Source organism: Fulmarus glacialis, unplaced genomic scaffold (genome assembly GCF_000690835.1).
Source record: "Fulmarus glacialis isolate BGI_N327 unplaced genomic scaffold, ASM69083v1 scaffold12350, whole genome shotgun sequence".
Taxonomy (NCBI): domain Eukaryota; kingdom Metazoa; phylum Chordata; class Aves; order Procellariiformes; family Procellariidae; genus Fulmarus; species Fulmarus glacialis.
Window position 1 is genome coordinate 69,637 of NW_009185887.1, and position 19,541 is coordinate 89,177.

The window sequence follows — 19,541 nt, forward strand, 5'->3', positions numbered from 1 at the left end:
TATGGAATACATGAAAAAGTAGAGAAATATTGATGTTGAAATAGAAATGCAGAAGTTACTCCTTGCTTACATGAAAGACATTATCCTAACAAAACCTGTATTAAAAAAGTTGTAATGGTCCACAAAAGCAGTACCTTTCAAATTTCACGAAATTTGCGGTCAAAAAAAAAGAACACACAAAAAAAAAAATCACACAGATAAAGGTATTAGATAAACAAAACCTAGAAGAATCATTTTCTCCGTACTACAGCCACTTTCCACCTTGCTTGTTACTTCTTTTAGTTCCCAAGACAGACCACGAAGAGATATTACTACTCTCTAGGATATCTGTACCTCAGAACTGAAGAACAACAAAAGATACTGGGGGGAGGGTAGCAATCTTCAAAATACTATATTCATGTTTAAATAAGAAAAGGACAGATACATTGTACCATTCTCTGCCTTCTCTTTGTGCTTCTCTTTCTTACACCTGGCCTTACATGCCCTTTCGGGATATCAAATCAGACACAGAGTACAAGATGGAAAAGAAATTAACAATCTCTGCTTCCTCAAAATTACAACTTTCTAGCCAATCCCATTATATCAATCAGGCTTTTAAAATTTTAAGGGCTCTAAACTAACAGAATAGTAGTTTTCACTGAATGTTCTCAGAACCCTTAAGAATACCTCATGAACACAAACACAAGTCAAAGCAGAAAACTTCTGCCCTATCCCTTAAAAAGAGACATTTTGGTAGATATGATACAGACGCTGAGATCCTATAAGCAGACAAATCCCAAATCACACTATTGTTTACTCAATTTCCCTTAACTATCACTGTCATCTGCATATTCAAGTCAGCCTTAATTTCAGACTACTCTGAAAAATTAGATCTAAAACCAACCCCATCTCCAAATGGTCTCCTTACGTTCTTGTCTTCAATATATTTGGAATGCATCACGAAGAGACAGATTAACACAAATCAGGCAATTCTATCTATAATACACCACAGTAAAAGTGATCAAGCATCATCAGATACGGTAAAGGGAAAGCTTATATGCATAGCATTGTTTAGTATTTTCCAGAAGTTTGAGAAAACTCACCTTTCCACAGTTTAGAATCATACAGCATCAGCTTATCCACAAGAGAAGAATTTTCACCATCTGGCCCCTCCTGTAAACCAACTTGACACAATATTCGACGAAGGCCATCTTAATGAAGAGAAATAGTATAAGTTAGTTATAGCTTAAACACAAACTTGTACATTATTTTGACACACCGGAATTTTCATAAGACATAATAGAAGCCATAGGGCCCTCTTTTCCTTGGCATCTGAGTAATACTACTCATATTTTGCTGATAGAAACACAAATATTTTATACTTTGTGAGTTTCACAGTAACCTTAGGGAACATTAGGAACCTTGTGAAAATTGCCAAACACAACGATTTGTTTCAAAGTTACCAAATCAAACTGTGCTTTCCTAAAAGTGCTGCTGGCTTACTAATATAAGAAATAATTATACAGCACGCTAATTTTCTAGGTTATATTTTTCCTGTTTAGAGTCCTACCAAAAGGAGAATATAATTCATATATGAAATGACTCATATACTCATATGAGTTTTTTGTTTACACTTACTAGCTACTATCATTTCAAAGCTTCTCTACATATATTTTTCTAATGGAAAGCAGTAATAATTGATATTATACGAACATGTAAATTATTATATGCTTGCAGACAAGCCTGCATCTGCAACAGAACACAACACAGACACGCTTATATTAACAATGTTCAACCTAGCTCTGCACTGCAGGTAATGCATATTCACTAACACAACTATATGATTTACACATGTTAGCCCTTATTCCCTTATCTCTGCACGCCACTTAGCTTCTTAGGTAGTGTTGGCAGTGGCTTAGTGCCATGTATACCACACCATGTGCTGCATGGTGCAGTCCGAGAACCCCTATAGCAGTTTGGGGTTTTTATTTGCCTTGTAGAGTTCAATTCCAATTACTGTTATGAAGGGTAACTAATGGAAACAACTGCATTGTTCAGTAACAAATGGCAAACATGCTTATTCCTGAAGAACTGACATTTGCTAGAAAGGATGTGGTAGTCAAGCTTGTGACAAAGTTCCATAGTAAGGTTTTTCCCTTTATTCACTGAGAAGAGTTTGACGCTCATTTCACAGCAATCATCCAACCTCATTTTGTGGCACAGCAGAAGAACCCTCCACCGGCCGAACTCCCTTTGGTCAGAGACATTTAAGTGTAACCACCTAAGCAGCGCAATTCTATCACCCCACATCGCAGATGAACAGTAACAGCCTGTTTAAAAGACTGAGCAGAATCTAAATGAGCAGATCTAGGATGTGTTTGTTAAAAATCTAAGTGAAACCAACTTTTTCAAAAGTGCATTTCACAAAACCAGAGTACATTGCAAGACTGCATCCCAAGGTGTGTAAAGCATTTCAAGTAGTTGAGCACGTAGGTCACAGACAAAACGTATGCGTACTGCTTACCATCAAACATTATTTTTGCCCTTCTGAATCATAAAGGACACTGCATTTAGTGAAATGAACTCTGCAGTATTTCAGAAACACCACACACACAAATCAAACTATAAATTCAACACTTTCATCTGTAATTTGATACTCCATTAACATACTGAAGTTACTTTTTTGCAACTGTAATTTAGTGCTGAAAATTAGTGACTTTGGTACCTTGCACAAATGACGTGGCACAAAACTGGGCTCAAAGAATATGAGAAAGACAGTGCCTGCCTACACGTTACACTGAAAGGAAAATTTATCTCAGAAATTAAATACCTTCATGTCTCCTCCTTCTATTAATACCTATTATTTGCCAGCAACACTGGCAAATAGTTGAACAAACTGCTACCATAACTTTTCCAAAGTTTGATTTATGTATCTTTAAAAATTAACTTATACAAACATAAACTACTTACGTTTCAAAAAAGTTAACATGATATAGAGATCCTGTGCCTGAAATCTTGGCTAGTTTTTCAACTATCAGTCTAATAAAATACACAATCTCTGAAGAAATCTTGCACCTACGCAGAATGTACATGCAATATTACAGTTGAGTGTGCTTTGTTAGTAATTCCTGTTAACATTTACAGATGCATAGAACACAGAAAGTGCATTGGAGACTGTATCTACATTTCTACATATCAGCAGTTTGACATATTTTCCTTTTATTTCCCCTCATACTCCACATCTTCACAACCTAATGATTCATCAGGACAAAGGAGGAACCAAGCCAAAACGAAGACAGAGCCTTCCCGTAAAAATGATACTGTGCATCTTGATTCCTTTGAAGAAACCTCTTTCTAAATATCTGATTAATACTTCTATACTTACCCAAAAACCTCCACACATCCTTGCGTTTTCTCTGTTCTACTTAGCAAAAAATCTGAAGCAATCACTTTCATCATCATTCATCAGATTACTTCTGAATAATGTTGATTTATCTAATCAGACAGGTTATTTTCAGCTTACTGCATTCATTTAAAAAGAACTAGGGACTGAAAAATAGCTTGTTGGCATACAGCATTTGACAGTGATTCTCAGCTTCTCTTCAACAGCAACTAAACAGAAAACAGTATCCGAGAAGACTAAGACTGATAGCACTTTCACATGGAAGTTAGAACTCAGAACAGCACTCCAATAAGAAAAAACAGAATGAAGTGTGACAAGTTATTAATAGCTTTGCCTTATATATTACATATCTGAAATAAGTAGACAACATTGCTTTAGGAATTCAGCTTGCCTCACAAATATTCCCTAACTTATCTCAAAAAAATTCAAGTTTGCCCACCTGAATATCCAATAACACTGCCAAGCCAAGTTAGGAGCTTCAGACCAAAGCTCTGATGGGCAACAATAGATGAATGCATAACTTGTACTTTCAACGGCTTTGTCTGACGACTGGTATTTCTCTTAAAAAGAAAAGGAAAAAGGAAGTAATGCATATTTAAGTGAGGACTAGCATATATTTCTGTACAGAAACACAGCATTCCTATGATTAATTTCAATAATTTATAATATTAATACATATTCTAATTACTAACACCTACATAGGGAAGAAACACCCCAAAAAAATCTGAACTTTGTTTATGCTATTAATATTTGAAGGACCTTATTATGCAATATCAATATATTTAGGCCAATCCATTTTCCACTCTTGGCCTCTTATCAATATACACGCTGATCTGCTGCATTTTACTGATAAGCAGTCCCACGCACAACCTAAGAGAGCCATGCACATTTGTTCCTCACAATATGACATGCAAGTCACACAGCAGCCCACCAAGGAAAGAAACTGATTGTCCACAGACTATTTTCAATAATACAAATTAAACACACAGAGTTAAAACAAGAAAAAAAGTATTTCCCCTCATCTCTGTGTTAGTAACCTTAATAGTTAAACATTACACATAAAAGCCATTTGTCCTTTGACTGCATAGGTGGCAAGTTGGGCTGCATCAAAAGAGGCGTGGCCAGCAGGTCAAGGGAGGTGATTCTGCCCCTCTGCTCTGCTCTGCTGAGACCCCACCTGGAGTGCTGCCTCCAGCTCTCGAGCCCTCAGCACAAAACAGACATGGACCTGTTGGAGCGGGTTCAGAGGAGGGCCACAAAAATGATCATGGGGTGGAACGCCTCTCCTATGAAGACTGGCTGAGAGAGTTGGGGTTATTCAGCCTGGAGAAGAGAAGGCTTCGGGGAGACCTTATTGCGGCCTTTCAGTATTTAAACGGGGCTTATCAGAAAGATGGGGACAAACTTTTTAGTAGGGCCTGTTGCGATAGGACAAGGGGTAATGGTTTTAAAGTAAAAGAGGGCAGATTTAGACTAGATATAAGGAAGAAATTTTTTACAATGAGGGTGGTGAAACACTGGAACAGGTTGCCCAGAGAGGTGGTAGATGCCCCATCCCTGGTGACATTCAAGGTCAGGTTGGACGGGGCTCTGAGCAACCTGATATAGTTGAAGATGTCCCTGCCCATGGCAGAAGGGTTGGACTAGATGACCTTTAAAAGTCCCTTCCAATCCAAACTATTATATGATTCTGTAAGTTAAAAAAATTGCATAACTTTATCTTTAAAGATATGTTAATGTTTTCAAAATACCTTAAATAGTTTAAGGCCAGTAACTCTAGTTGCAGTATTTGTTTTTCAGTGGTAGCAGTATTATACATAAACGATTTATTTCAAGTGATTAAGTACTGCACTGCAGCAGTTAAAGAAAAATTAAATAGAAAAAATTATTCCCATGTTCTTACATGAAAGAACCCTGTAATATATTGATATTACGAATATATATACACATATAAATACACATGATGAAAGTGTATTTGTAGTTTCACACTTGGATTCAATCAGTAACAATTTCCATAGTTGTGGCTGTGAAAACGGTAAACAACTTCATACTATAGGAGAAAAACTAAAATAGTTTAACTTCATTGATGTGAACTGACATGCAATTCTAAAAGGTTACATCTGAAGTTCCTGATCAAACTGTTTTCTGAAGGGAAAAGTTGTCTGGGAATTTCTTTTTAGGAAATGATTTTGGGTGCAAAGTATACCATAGTAGAAAAAACAAAAAGAAAAATGGAGCATAAACCTGTATTTTGATACCTCTACTGTGTGTATTATAAATAGTATCTCCAACACTTTGTATTATTAAAATATAAAGAGTCATTAAGGAAACAATATCCCAAAACTGTGTAGCAAAGCCTCTTTTTGCTTAAGATGAGGCAAATAAGTAGCTAATATTACTTACCACTATTACTGATTTTGCTTGATTGCAGTACTGGAAGTCTCCATACCGAACAGACCTACGTCCCTTTAAATTTGTAAAGAAGTAACATTACCACCAGCTTCTAAACAAGAAGTTCAAATGCTGTGTTTTACATGAGTATAAAAGATACAGTAAAAGTTTCAGATGCACGTTAACCACTCTTGCTTTCATGCTATTTTCATTTTTTAAATTACTGCATGTACATATTTGAATTCCCAAAATGCACCCTTTATTTTTTAAAAGAAAATAAAATTATACCATATATGCAGTTACCTGTCACACGAAGTTTTCTGTGTATAATACTGTTTTTAAGACGTAACCATCACACTTCTTTTATTTAAGATACTGAAAACTTATCTTTAGTACTACTGCATCAATCATTAGTTTTGGTAAAATTTAAAGATATTTCAGACATTTCAATGCCTTTTAAAAAGTAGATATGAAAGCTAATTGGTGTTTTAAACATACAACTAAAGCACTTGGTTTATTTCAAAACTGGAAGGTTTCCATATTGTATGAGTCTTTCTATACGGTCAATAAATACATTCAAATAGATAGTTGATTTAATTTATAGCGTATTATAGACAGAATAGATTACTAATATTTTAGATCTGGTCTGATGCCAAATCATTGTTTCAGGCATAACCTTCTTATTTCTTTTACATACATACACACATGCACATGTATATACGCATTCATGTATCTATTTAGAAGTAGAACAGGGATCAACCGTAGGGAAAAATCTCCAAAGTGCATCCTGCAATACACAACATGTGCTCAAGTCAGCACACATTCAGGGATCAGATGGGAATCTTTTGGTTACCAATATCACAAAAATAGAGTAGTGATAATACAAAAACAAAATCTAGTTCAGTGTTAAGTAATATAAAGTGGTTATATTTCCTTTTCCACTGACCTTCTTGAACTATTTTAACAACCCAAAACGATAGTCTCATTGCCATTTTGGAAGAGGCTTCCCCCCCATGCGACCCCCCCCCCAAAAAGGCACAAGCCAACAAAACCACATAAAGGACGCTCATTTTAACAGCAACTGCTTACAGGATCATGGCACAAATAACAAGATATTCTTGTCCCTAGAAAGTTTCCCTTTCTTAAAAAATGCATACAAGCCAGAACACAAACACAGCTGGCAGAGTGCTTCTGAGACCGACATACTAGTTAAAATTACATTCAGCATGTAGTGATTCTGAACTCACTGTTCTTTCTAAATGCTGTATGAAATGCTTTACCTCTTCCTGCCATTATCATCTGAAAATTATGAAAAAGAAAATTAAATTTAAAAAAACCACAAATAGTTCCACGAGCACCGGAACAAAAGCAGCCAATTACGGATTTTATCCCTCACAGTTGACTGGTGTTACTCTGAGAAGCATTTCCCAAGCTTGGAGCACATACAGGGGCTCTTTCAATGTCAGCTCCCTGGTGTACAGTAAGGGATGAGCTAAAGCTGCTGCCTGTCCTTGACAGAGGAGTGAGAGACACCCTGCTATCTACACTCACAAGACTCACTGGAATACAGTTACACTGAAACATATACTCAATATTAGGTCTGGTTTGGATTGGCCAATGAGTTAAGACATTTTAGGGTGGCCTGACACACACGGCTCAATCACATTAACCACACTCTTTGGGAAAAGAAACTAAAGTAAGTGTAGTCACATAAAATAAATATTAGAGTAAGTATAATTAAGAGTTCTAGCAATTAATTTACTTACATCTCTATCTACTGTTGTTGCAAAACCAATAGCTTCCTTCTGCGTGCAGTTGACAGCCTTCTGAAGAGTATAAATAACTTGTTCATAGGTATGGACTTCATCATTAAACAGCATGCAGTAGTAAGTGTCACTCTTCTCACTTCAAAGCAAGGATTGAATTTATATAATTCAAAGTAATGTAATTTAAAAAAATCAACTTCTAGTTTACCAAAGCTTTCCACCACGCAGACAACTCAAGCCCGAGCTTCTTTTGCTACACTGGAACATATCTCAACAATTTATTTGAAAAAGACTGACCACCCCTAACTTCTATAGGAATGTGCATCTTTCCTGCAGAATTAAGTCCAAAATGAGCAAAATCTTAAGACAATACTTAAGTCTGAGTATTATTTTTGAACATTTTTTGATAATGAATTGCTAGTTTCCTACTAATGAAAACACATTTTTTTCCATTGCAGCTGTGCTCAACACATTCCCCCATAGCTTCTTAGAGATTTCACCTGTCTTGGCATTATTTTGCCACGCTTGTTTCCCCAATACTGCATAAAGGTCTATCAGACAACAAAACCTTGGCAATCTCTTAAAAAGTCCAAACTCTACAATCCTCAAAACCACAACTTATTAAGCTTACATAGATTCAGTGCAATCTTTTGATTCCCATCATTTAATTACACAGCATTCTTATTCACACAAGACAAAGTAAAAGAAGTTACTAACAAGATGTCACAAATGAATCCATGGTAACTATGATGCTACAATACACTTAAATATTCTGTAATGCTTCAAAATTTGTAAAAAGTAGATCACCAAAAGTACAAAATACTTTTGCCATCAAAATTTCAGTAACTTTGATCATAAGAAGTCAACCTGCCACTTGTTTTAGGGTATTGTATTTTACCAATACTTCCTTTTCAGTATTAAGAAAACGAAAGTATCGCAAATACATTGTTTCATCATCGCTATGGAGAGAAATGGGCTGTATAATCACAAAAGTAAAAAACATGAGAAAAACAAATCTATTAAAATTATTTTAGTCCATTGTCTACAAAATATTCCTGACAATTTTAGGAAAGGCAGAAAATATACTTAAAATCAGAATTTGCATTTTCTATTGTAAATATCTGCAAGCCTTTAAAAGGCAGAAGATAAATACTATACTTACATCATTTCTAGGCCAGGCAATTCATTTTCCTTTTCCCATGTTAATATATCTACTGCATATTTAAATGTGATGGCAAAAATATTATAAGCTCTTGCTACCATATCTTCTGGTAACTGCACAAGAGGATCCTGTAAAATAAATATAAATAGCAATTGAGAAATTAAATGACATTCAAAACAGAAATTGTCAAAGTTGCACCTCTCTTTGTCAAAGATGATGTAAGCATCTTTAATGATGTTTTTCTTTAAATTACTTTACATTTGAAAGGAATAAAAGTCAGTAATCATTCTGTTTTCTTTTTCCAGTTCTTCACTGAGAATCACCAAAGCAGTAATCTAACATTCAATACCTAAATGTTGACTTGCCTCTGATCACCCACTTAAATTTTCACACACTTCTCCATTTTCACTTTCATTATTCCCACTTCTGCACACCTTCTAAGATAGTTCTTCTGAAGTACTTTTAACCTCAGCTGTATCAAAATCTGCTTTTTCTGCAATGCCTTCAAAAACGTAATTTGAAATCACTGTATCTTTTGTTCCACTTACCAATATTAGTAAACTGCAGAATACAAACAACTATGCATCTATTGCCTCGTTTTATATGTAGCATGCATTTAGAGGCAGAATTCTTATCTATCCAAGCTTATACAACATCCAGCACACTGGGACCATGATTTATGATGCATGACTCTTACATGCTGTGGTATATAAATAATTAAATGCTTAAATGTAACTATTTCATAATGGTCTGCCCATGTCGCAGTCTTGTTCACAGACAGCTCTTCTCCTTTTGTATGTGGACCATGCACCCACTTGTGCCCACTCTGCACCTCCATTTGACATCTGCAGCAGCCACTATAAACTTATCCTCCTCTCTCTGCCAGAGCAGGATGGCTGCTGCTGCAGGTGGGGGAACTGAAATGAGGAGAGGGAGGAAGAAGAGTGCTGCCTCAGTTTGCAAAGTCAAAGGGACTACTTTTTGCAGCAGCAAATGAGAACCACTGCCAACTCTGAATCAGGTAGTACAGGTACCACTGTCATTTCCTTCCAATACATTTCAAGGGATTTGTGTGTGAACAGAAAACATTAAAAACCTCTTCTCTGAAAGGATTCTTCTTCTACTATTTCAAATTTTTCATGCTCAGAACAAATAGTCTCTCTTCTACAAAGCTGGAAAGGAACACTGCATGCCCTGCAGGTCACCTGGACGTGTACTATACATTGGGTCACTGACTCAATTCATCATTTGATATTTTGAAGTATGTGTAATTCTTAGTCAATTAAAATATTTAACAGTAGCCCAATTTCTGTTTTAGGATTAACTAATACCAAATTCGGTGTTTCACTACAGTTTATGTTGTATAAAAATGGCCACAATAATCTTTTCACAACTTAAGTCTGCATGATCTACAGGAGGCCCTTGACAGTCAGCAGTTCACCTGTACTAGTAAAGTTTATTCACCCACCCACCCCAAGATTCTTTTGGAACATTTGGAAGCTTTCCAGGAGTGTTAATAACTGCCACTTCTCTTTTTTTGCTTCATTTAAACTTATCTAGGGTATGGAGAACTATCAGCCACCAAAAGCAAAGGCAAATCTTAAGAAGCAGCACCGCCTCCATTCCCAGCACCTTCCACAGACACACGTATCTGGGCAAGGCAGAAAACAGGCTCTGATAATGTTCAACAAGTGATCCTTGATCTACCTCGAACACAACGTTGCTTAACATAAGAGATTTCAACCTCCATCACTCACAGGGAAGAAACACAAAGCCTGCCCAGTACCTTAATTTTTCTGTCACTCACATTCACTGTGTGAGTATCTTTGAACATAGAAGTAGCAGTCCACCCAAGATTTCAGAACAACAATTTTCTAAGGCTGCCCACTAATGTAAACTGGCATGTAGATCAAGTGGTGAGTCCGTGCAGCAGTGCTAGAGTCTTAGGGTTGAGATAGCGATAACAGATTTTAGAAGGACCACTGTCACTGCAAGTACAGTTACAGATCAGCATCTGATCAGCAAAATTACTACAAAAATTTGCTTTAGATTTTCCCTTCAAAAAAAATCTCACAGAAATTATATTACATAAGAACAGATGTGAGTAGCTAGACCAGAAGCCCATCTAGCCACTCTCGTTCCTGAGATGTAGTAACAGATACTAAGCGAAGAGTGTAAGAAAAGGACAGAATGCTCCTCTAGTCTCCAGTAACTTAAGACACTAATACTTCCCACACCAAAGATGGTATCTGCAATTTTTAAATGGCCATTGACCATTTTTCCCCTCCACAAACACATTAAATTTCCTTTTGAACATATAAACTTTCAACAACAATGGTGTTTTGTAACAGTTAGTCCAACAGCTTGAATTCATACTGTAAGAAGTAGCATGTCTTTTTGCATTTAATATGTCCAAGTCATTATGCTATGAGAAACAGTGAAGATATGTTCTCTATTTACCTTCTCCATACCAACAAGCTTTTATAGACCTCTACCTTATATCTCCATTACGGCTTTCCTGTAACAGCAAGTTATTTTGATTTAAAAAATCTGTGCACTTTACTTTGGCAAGAATCAGAACATATGTTGCACAGACAGCTTAATTTGGCTTCTTCATGCACATGATTACAGACACATTTTTTTTTTTTTCCACGTGGCAGACTCCCTTCACCTTTCATAATAAGACAGAAAAACAAGGAAACAGAACTAAAGCTGCAGAGGCGACCACCAACATACAAAATAAAGCCTTCAAGTAGAAAATATAATTCTAAAGAACTCCTTAAGTTAGACAAGACATTAATTTTGTCTAACACATAGTGTGGTTCAAATGTTACTATTAGATTTCCTCCCATCTCTCGTGCATGGTATACAAGAGTAAAAATAACCTCATATGAATGAGTTATATATATATATATACACACATATACATACACAGTTAATGTTTTAAAACATGATGCCTCAATTGTTATTACCTCTTCTTCTGCAGTCTCTGAAGTGTTAAGTTCATGCTTTTGACAGTAAGGACCTTCTTTCCAAGCTTCTGTATCACCACAGTCACAGAAACCTCCTCCACCTGACGTTGTCATCTAAAATTATTTAAAAACAAAAAAGTTCATGTGAATATGCATATACATACACATACATTAAGAAATGAGTAGTCATAGCTAAACTACAAAAGCACAATCACAACACCTGATAGCTTTAGCCAGTACTCTGTTTAAAAAGCACAGTGAAACCATGCCTGTTTCTATGATGGCTGAAAGCTTGTCTACTACTAACAGCAGTAGATTACTAAAATAAACAGCATCTACCATTTTAGTTTGCTATTTTAACTTTATGTTTAAAAACAAAAAAAAAATATCCTGCTATTGCACAGAATTTTATAACAATTCAGATGTTTAAAGGAAATAAGTTTTAAATAAAAGTGGTTTCTTAATAAAGGTTTTTCAATACTTTTTAAAAATAGTCAAACATCAAGGTCAAAGCAAGTCAAAAACCAACTCTAATGCTGTAAAATTCACTAAAGGGCACATGTTAAAAATAACATATTCACATTTGTAAGCTTAACTGTTGTGCATAAAATTTAATTGCTCCATATTTTAAAGTGTTAACTTTCAGAATCTACACTCAGATCAAAACACTGAATTTCTTGTAAGATTATTGCAGACATAATTCCAAACTTTGTGTTCTTCCAACATTTTGAAATTATGTATACATTCTTAAAACTTTAAACAAGGAGTTTCATACACATACAAAATTATTAATGACTACATCATATATTCCAGCAACATTACTAACCCTGTATCGGTGCTCTCTATGAATACTTCCAAGAAAGCACTCCATGCATAACACACAAGTTGGGTCAACTGCGCAGTCTCTGAAAATAGAAAAAAAACAAACAGGGGGAAGGAGGGAAAAAGGAGCATTAAACAAATGGTTTTGCTTTTAATTACACATTTTACAACAGGTAATTTTCAAATATCACCAATATGAACCTTCTGACTAATTTATATATTATTCTGAAAGAGGAAAGGGATGGCTTCCAAGGAGGAGGAAACAAACAAAGGAGAGAAAAAAAAAAATCTGTTCTCATAACAGAAGAGGCTTTATAATATTGTCTGGGTAGCATGTATATTTGGGCAATACAGCCATTGCCTTCAAGAAGTGAGACAAATATATAAGCAAGTAAACAGATGAATTACAGAACACAGTACAGGCAGGTAAACAGTATAAACCCAAGCAAGTTCTCCCAAGTACAGAGTACAAGCATTAACAATCTCCAGCAATCAGAAAAGACATTTTTTCACTGAACACTGGAAAGAAAGATAGCATACAACAGATTAGATAAAACCTCTGCTTCTACGGTTAGCCCTACAAGCTCACTGAAGAGGTCTGAGAATGCAATTTCCTCAACCAGGAGATCAGAGACCATATGGTCCTGTCTACAAGCACTGCTATATTAGATAGAAGTAATTTCTAGCAAAAGGGGCTAAACAAATTAATGAGACAATTATGCATTACATTTAGCTGTCTCCCTGAGACTGCCACTGACTTCAAGGCACCTCGAATATTAAGGGAGTCAGGTTTTGCAATGTAAAAATAACTACCAAGAGAATAAACGTCTTATGATGATTAATATTAAAACGAGAATTCAGAGAAACAACTTATTTTGTTCAAAAGAAAACACCAGAGAACCTATGAAATGTTATTATCAAGAATTCTCTTAACATCATTTCACCAAATAAATTAAACCAGTTAATCACTGAAAGATAATCAGGCAACCATGATTTACTATGCATAAAGTATAGTATTTCTCCAGGGGAGCCACTACAGGTGACAATGTCAAAGCAAAATTATACAAAGCTCTTCTGTTTTAGAATAATTTATGTTCGTGGCTTTTCCTTTTTTTTTTTTTAATTTAAAAAAATAAAAAACACTTATGGCAACACTCTGCCTACAGTATTGGGTAGATTAGTTCTACAATATTGGGTATCGATTCTTCAGAGCCCTAAACTTGTGGCAATATACTTAGAAACTCAGAACTATTTGCCAAGTAATTTCTCAAAAAAGCAAGGGTCCTTATACCTAAAGCAGAGGCAGACCTGTAAGCTTCACAACTGGACAGAAAAGCCACTGCTTTTAATGTATTTCATGGACTCAGAAAACAATTATTTTCTGCATACCACAAAAGTTTAAATTAAACTCTCATTCTTCATTATCAAAGAAAATTAGTCGAAGAAAATTATTAACACACAACAGAAAACATTAACAGTTTTACATCTATGTTCAATACTTAACTGAAAGAAGACGAGACTTCATCTTGACAGCAGCAACAACAAAAATATTCTGTATTCACTGCTGACCCTGACCCGAGCAGAAGATCGGACAAGATGGCCTACCAAGACATCCTTTCTAACCTGAATGATATTATGATTATACTGCTGTGTTTAAATAATTTTTCTACTAAAACAAAGACCCTGAGTATGAACAGTATATTCACTCATTCGCTAAATTCTACACCAATGGACTGCATTACTCTATGTTTTCATCATACCTGACAGTATTTTCAAGGATATACATTACATATTGAGTTGTTGGTCTTGAAAAAACAAGTGTTTAGAAGAAATTAACAGAACTCCCAGTTTTCATCAGTCTATATGAAGAGCATTTGATCATTAACATATTACTTCTAGGCTGCAATGGATTTTGACTTGATTAAAACACTAGTTCTGAGGTTTGGTTTTTTAGTTCTTTGGGACCAGATTTCACGAAAAGGTACTAAAGAAACTGTGGAAATTCTTTTTATAGTCTCTGATAGTCCTGAGCCTCCCACTCTCTAATTCTCTATCCAGATCTCTCCACTTTTTCACAGGTGTGAAGGAAGAACCTAAGAACACCTGAGAGGAGATGGAGTTTTCTTAGCGGTTGAAAGGATCTAAAGTACCCACCAATTTAATCTCACCCATGTCAAGATAAGAGGTCTCAAAACATTTCCAAAACTACCTATTCTAACTGATAATTGAAATAGAAATGCAGAAGAGGCAGCTTGCTGAGTTAAGTACCTCAAGTCCACCCTGAATCAGAACTTCAGTGAATAAGGCCAATAAGGTATCATGTTTGTGGAAAAGGAGAGCACTAGAGAGTAAAATTCTTCTACAATCATTCCCTCCTTGTAAATGAAGGGGATGGAAACCCAGAAAAATAAACCCTCCAGATAAGACAGACATTCCCTCCCGCTGTCACCCCACCAAGTGGGGGTTATGCCTGGTTTAACAGGTCATGAAGAGAGGTCTAAAATACAGGATCAACACTAACAGCTGATATTAAACACCTGAATTACACAGACATACACCTGCCTGCTTACTTCTGATTAATACCCTTAAATCACCCTGACAGCTCACCCCAACCACTTTCTTAACCTTGCATTTCTCTTGTACAGAAAACACTCTACATTATACTTATTAATATTTTTCCATTTACAAACCTGTAGTGTGTTAATTTCCCACCTGTCATGAAACACTGCAAGGTTACTTTAAAAATACATTTTCGGTATTAACTTTTCATTAGGACAGTATATTCTTACTGAAAAATGTTCCATGACTTCACAAATTATAAATACTTCACAATGCTAAGTTGAACTACCTGCAAGAATACGTTGGCTCTCCCACTTTAAAAACGCGACCACAAAGATGGGAAGGTTTGTTCGCTTGCTCAAGCTTTGGAAAACCAAATGCAGGATCTTCACCACAAAGATACCATTCCATTGGTCCCAGCAAAACGTGTTGTGCCAGCATGTCTTCTCTTTGTGGGGCAGGGTTAGGACCCCTGCAGTAAATTTTTGGTACATAATAGGCCAGATGCTGGTATACTTCTTTCTGAAGGTCATTTGCTTGCAGCCATTTCTTTTAAATTAAAAGCAAAGAGAACACAAATCTTTCATTAATAAAAATACCAAACACAGTTCTATCCATCAAGATGGCTTTTTTATTTCTAAATCAAAAATCTAAAACGGCACTGCAAAACTAGAAAGCCATGCTTCCTTCTAAGTGTTAAATCTAGATGATCACAGAAGAAAGACATTAGGAAAGGTATAATTTGTTTCCCTGCTTGCACATTTTATTCTTTTGACATACAAAATTCTTTTCAAAAACACAAGATTTAAGACACCAAACTCTTAAAAATTTTCCTCCAGGATGCATGACCAGTAAAACGTCCCAACATTAGCAGTGACTTTTAGGATAAGGCCCAAACTATGCTGGTTGCATTTCTTTGGAGTGCAAACTGATGCTGCCAGCTGGGGACACAGAGGAGCAGCAGAAGCCTGGAGTTGGCAAGGAACAGGCAAAGACAAAAAGTACAAGGAGAATGGCAAACACAGCATTAGGTAACAGTCCCTCTCTTACTTATTTTCAACAAATTACCTATGAAAATGAGGGGGTTTTGGTTTCTCCTACCACCAAAATAAATTAACTGAATTACTATTTCAAGTGTGATGTTAGATCCATGAATTCTCTTAGTCAATCAATTGTAAAAAACAATGTTGACAGAGGTTTTAAAAGCCATCAAACTACTGTACCTGCTATAAGCCACTGAAAAACTCACAGCTCTTTCTAGGTTTTTTTCCCTTGTATGCACACACAGAGTTTTATTTCTGCCTTGTGGATTACAATTCTATAAAAGCTTAAACTATAAATTAAGGCTGCAAGGTTTTTATAATAAACAAATGGGAGCAAGCACATACTGCAGGTGTGCACTGATTAAATCCTGTGTTACATAAACAGCCTTAGTATGCCACTTCTCATTGCAAATATGACAACCAGATACCCCCTGGCAACTTCAGAAAAAGAATTCAGAATCAACCTAAAACTGTACATGAAAACCAAGAGTTAATTATACCAAAATAAATTGGTTTGGTAATCAAATGTTACAGCCCGATTTACTCTGAATTATTTATGACTTACTCTCAAGAACTTATGTTTGAGACAACACAGTTGTAGTAAGTTCTTCAGGATACAGACATACAGAGGCAGCAGACCATTTGTGCCATTTAAGAAAGGCTGCATTTTTGTCCTTTTTTTTTTTAATATAGTGTAGTATTTTCATTTACTAGACTATGTTTTCTAAAGCAGAACTTCATATTAAAAAAAAACCCTTATTTGTCAGTACAGCTCTTAGTAGAATAATACGCTTTCCTCACTTCTCTTAATTCTTAAGTTTGACTTCTTAAAATCATAATCAACCTACTAAATCTTTCTGTATTGATCTAGCTTTGATGGCCAAAGCCCAGACTTTTCCCAAGGAAGTCCATGGGAAAAGGTTGCCAAAAAGCCACATGCAACAATTAGTTTACAGATAACCTCACCATTCCCACCAGGATTCAGAGAATACCACACAAAACTGGAAAAAGTAAAGTTTTCATCACTAAGAATTTGATTTGTTTTTCCTAGCTCATTAATCTTTTCTTCTCCTTTCATCATTTGTGCCAAATATTTACTGCCACCAGGAACTGACCCAAATCACAGTGAAACTGACTTAGTCTCTTCCATGACTTCCATTTAATAAGATCATTTTTAGATTATTTTCTAGGGCATATATTAGTTATTATGCTTGCATTTTTCTCAGCAAACTACCTTTAATTTTAGCCTTTTAATTCAGCAGTACATTACTAATTTCTATCTAGAAAATACACAGTGCATATTAGCTACACTACAAGCTCAGACAAATATCTAGCCAGAGAAAATTCTTGTTCCTCAAGTAAACGGCTTTCCCATCCCAAAAACTCTGGGAGCAGTTGCCTGAAATTTAGGTGTGGCAACACCGAATGTCATCACACCTAAGTCTCTTTGTGGAGCCAGTTCTGTACGTATAACTGTGCATACAGTTTTGAAAATCAGATCCTGGCTAAAAGAATATCAGAAGGAAGTACAGGCTTCTAGGACAAGGAAACAGATGCCACTCTAAGAGCTACTCGGAAGGCAACTCAAAATACTGTTGCGCATGTAAAATTGTTACTACAAATATATACATATGCATACGTATGTTGCACTGCCTTTCTAAATTGCTACCTGGGAGGCACTGGTCTCCAGTAAAACTACTCAAAACTTTGGAATTTGTTCTTTAACAAAAACATTTTGTATTTAGACAAGTTTTCAGTTAGTATTCGTCTGTCTTCTATCCTGAAGTCACATGTAAGAAAACCTAATGTTCTACTCTCTCAAGAGACGTTTTTATTAAAAAGAGAAGTGTATTCCTCTTCACTTCCTCCCCCCTCAGTCTTACTTTCCTGCAACAATTTTTGACTGCCCTGGAAAAAAAAAAAAAAAAAAAAAGCATTGATCAAATAACATTTGTGTAAGTAAATACCTAACAGTCTATCAGGGTTTCTATTAAATCCACATCTAAATAAGGGATACTAGACGAGCAAAACTTGTAATACAAATAAGCCATAAAACAACTCAGTTTACTGTTTCAAAAGCTAAAGGGTACAATTTATGTTTTTCTTAGCTACGCAAATAAATATTTGCAATGTAGACTCATGTTCTGTTACAGATAATTTATTCTTTTGATTGCTGTTCTTTCGAAGTTTATCATTAAGTTGTTGCAATGAAAAATTGAAGTGTAAAGTGCTGCAACTATTGCTTCAGGCTGGCATTTGTTTTGTTAATATTGGGCTATCAGCAAAGTAATGTTATCAGCAAAGCAAGGAGAAAAACAATGCTAAAACCCATACAATCAGGCAGTGCCAGCAGCATTTAGCTGCTAGCACACTGTAGATTTGACAGCGATAGATCCCAGAATTGTAGCTTGTGCTGGTGATCACAGAAAATAAAAATGAAAAAGAATTGACTAAGTTCAAGCTGGCACTTGTACCTAAGGCAAAATCCTAAATGCGTTCCACTTGGCGCACAATTGCCTTTGGTTTAACTCCAGTGTGACCCAAAAAAACCATCTGCTACTCACACAAACAAGGTAGTTTTGGCTCGGTATGGACTATTATATGAAGTGTTTGATGGGTTTTCTGTTGAGGGGAAGGAAGACTAATCGTGGAGCTAAACTAGCTAGGATATAGCTAACTATGCACATTTGCCCATCTAATCATACCTTTGTCTGCACTGTAGATACACCACCATAATCTGAGTATAATCTGAATTATAACATTGTCTTTTATTTTCTTTTGGAAAGCAGCCAATGTAATTCTCATTGAAATACAGAGACAGCTCTCCAAGGTCTTATCCTACACATGCACATGAGCAGTCCCAATATTTTAACATATATAATTTAATGTTAAATGATAAATTTAACACGTATTTAACATATCCTCAAATGCACGAGTGTCCATAAGATCTGGTGCCTACACCAGAAACAAAAGTTTCTCTGAAAACTTTACCCTCAAGATTTCACTCCTCTTCCCTTTCAACTACTCTTCATAAAAGCAGGTGAAGTATATAAACAAGAGTAGATTACTTCAAATATTATATTGATTTTAATAATATTTCCCCTACAAGCGTCCTATTCTAATAGTCCTAAGCTTAACTAGTGCAACCTTTTGCCAGAACCGCATCTTAAATACCGGGGGAAAAGGGGGGGAGCGAAGAAGAATCCTGTAATGAAACTTCAACACTACAAAGCATATACGGGGTCAGACATCCACCTACATTACGGGGGGAGGGGGATCTTCTCCCGTCGAGGCATGATTGCCGGTAGAGAGATGTAAAAAGGCAGCAAACTAGGGAGGAGAACTAAACTTCTTAGCTGCTTGGAGAAGGCGAGGAAGCAGCGGGTGAAGGAGCGAGATACCGAGAAGCGGCCCCGCTCCTCCCACCGGGCGCCCCACGAGCGG

General features: G+C 36.0%; 1 protein-coding gene across 1 annotated transcript in view; it reads right to left on the reverse strand.

Annotated features, from left to right (window-relative positions):
* Window positions 1-15,597, reverse strand: part of UBR2 (ubiquitin protein ligase E3 component n-recognin 2) — a 52,651-nt gene extending 37,054 nt beyond the window's left edge. The window contains exons 1-8 of the mRNA XM_009582884.1: window positions 15,344-15,597; window positions 12,500-12,578; window positions 11,674-11,787; window positions 8,702-8,829; window positions 7,540-7,678; window positions 5,786-5,848; window positions 3,822-3,942; window positions 1,083-1,190 (exon numbers count right to left, since the gene is read on the reverse strand). Of these exons, the coding sequence (XP_009581179.1) occupies window positions 1,083-1,190; window positions 3,822-3,942; window positions 5,786-5,848; window positions 7,540-7,678; window positions 8,702-8,829; window positions 11,674-11,787; window positions 12,500-12,578; window positions 15,344-15,495 (904 nt within the window). The 5' untranslated portion in view covers window positions 15,496-15,597. The remainder of the gene's footprint in view (window positions 1-1,082; window positions 1,191-3,821; window positions 3,943-5,785; window positions 5,849-7,539; window positions 7,679-8,701; window positions 8,830-11,673; window positions 11,788-12,499; window positions 12,579-15,343) is intronic.
* Between the last annotated feature and the right edge of the window lie 3,944 nt (window positions 15,598-19,541).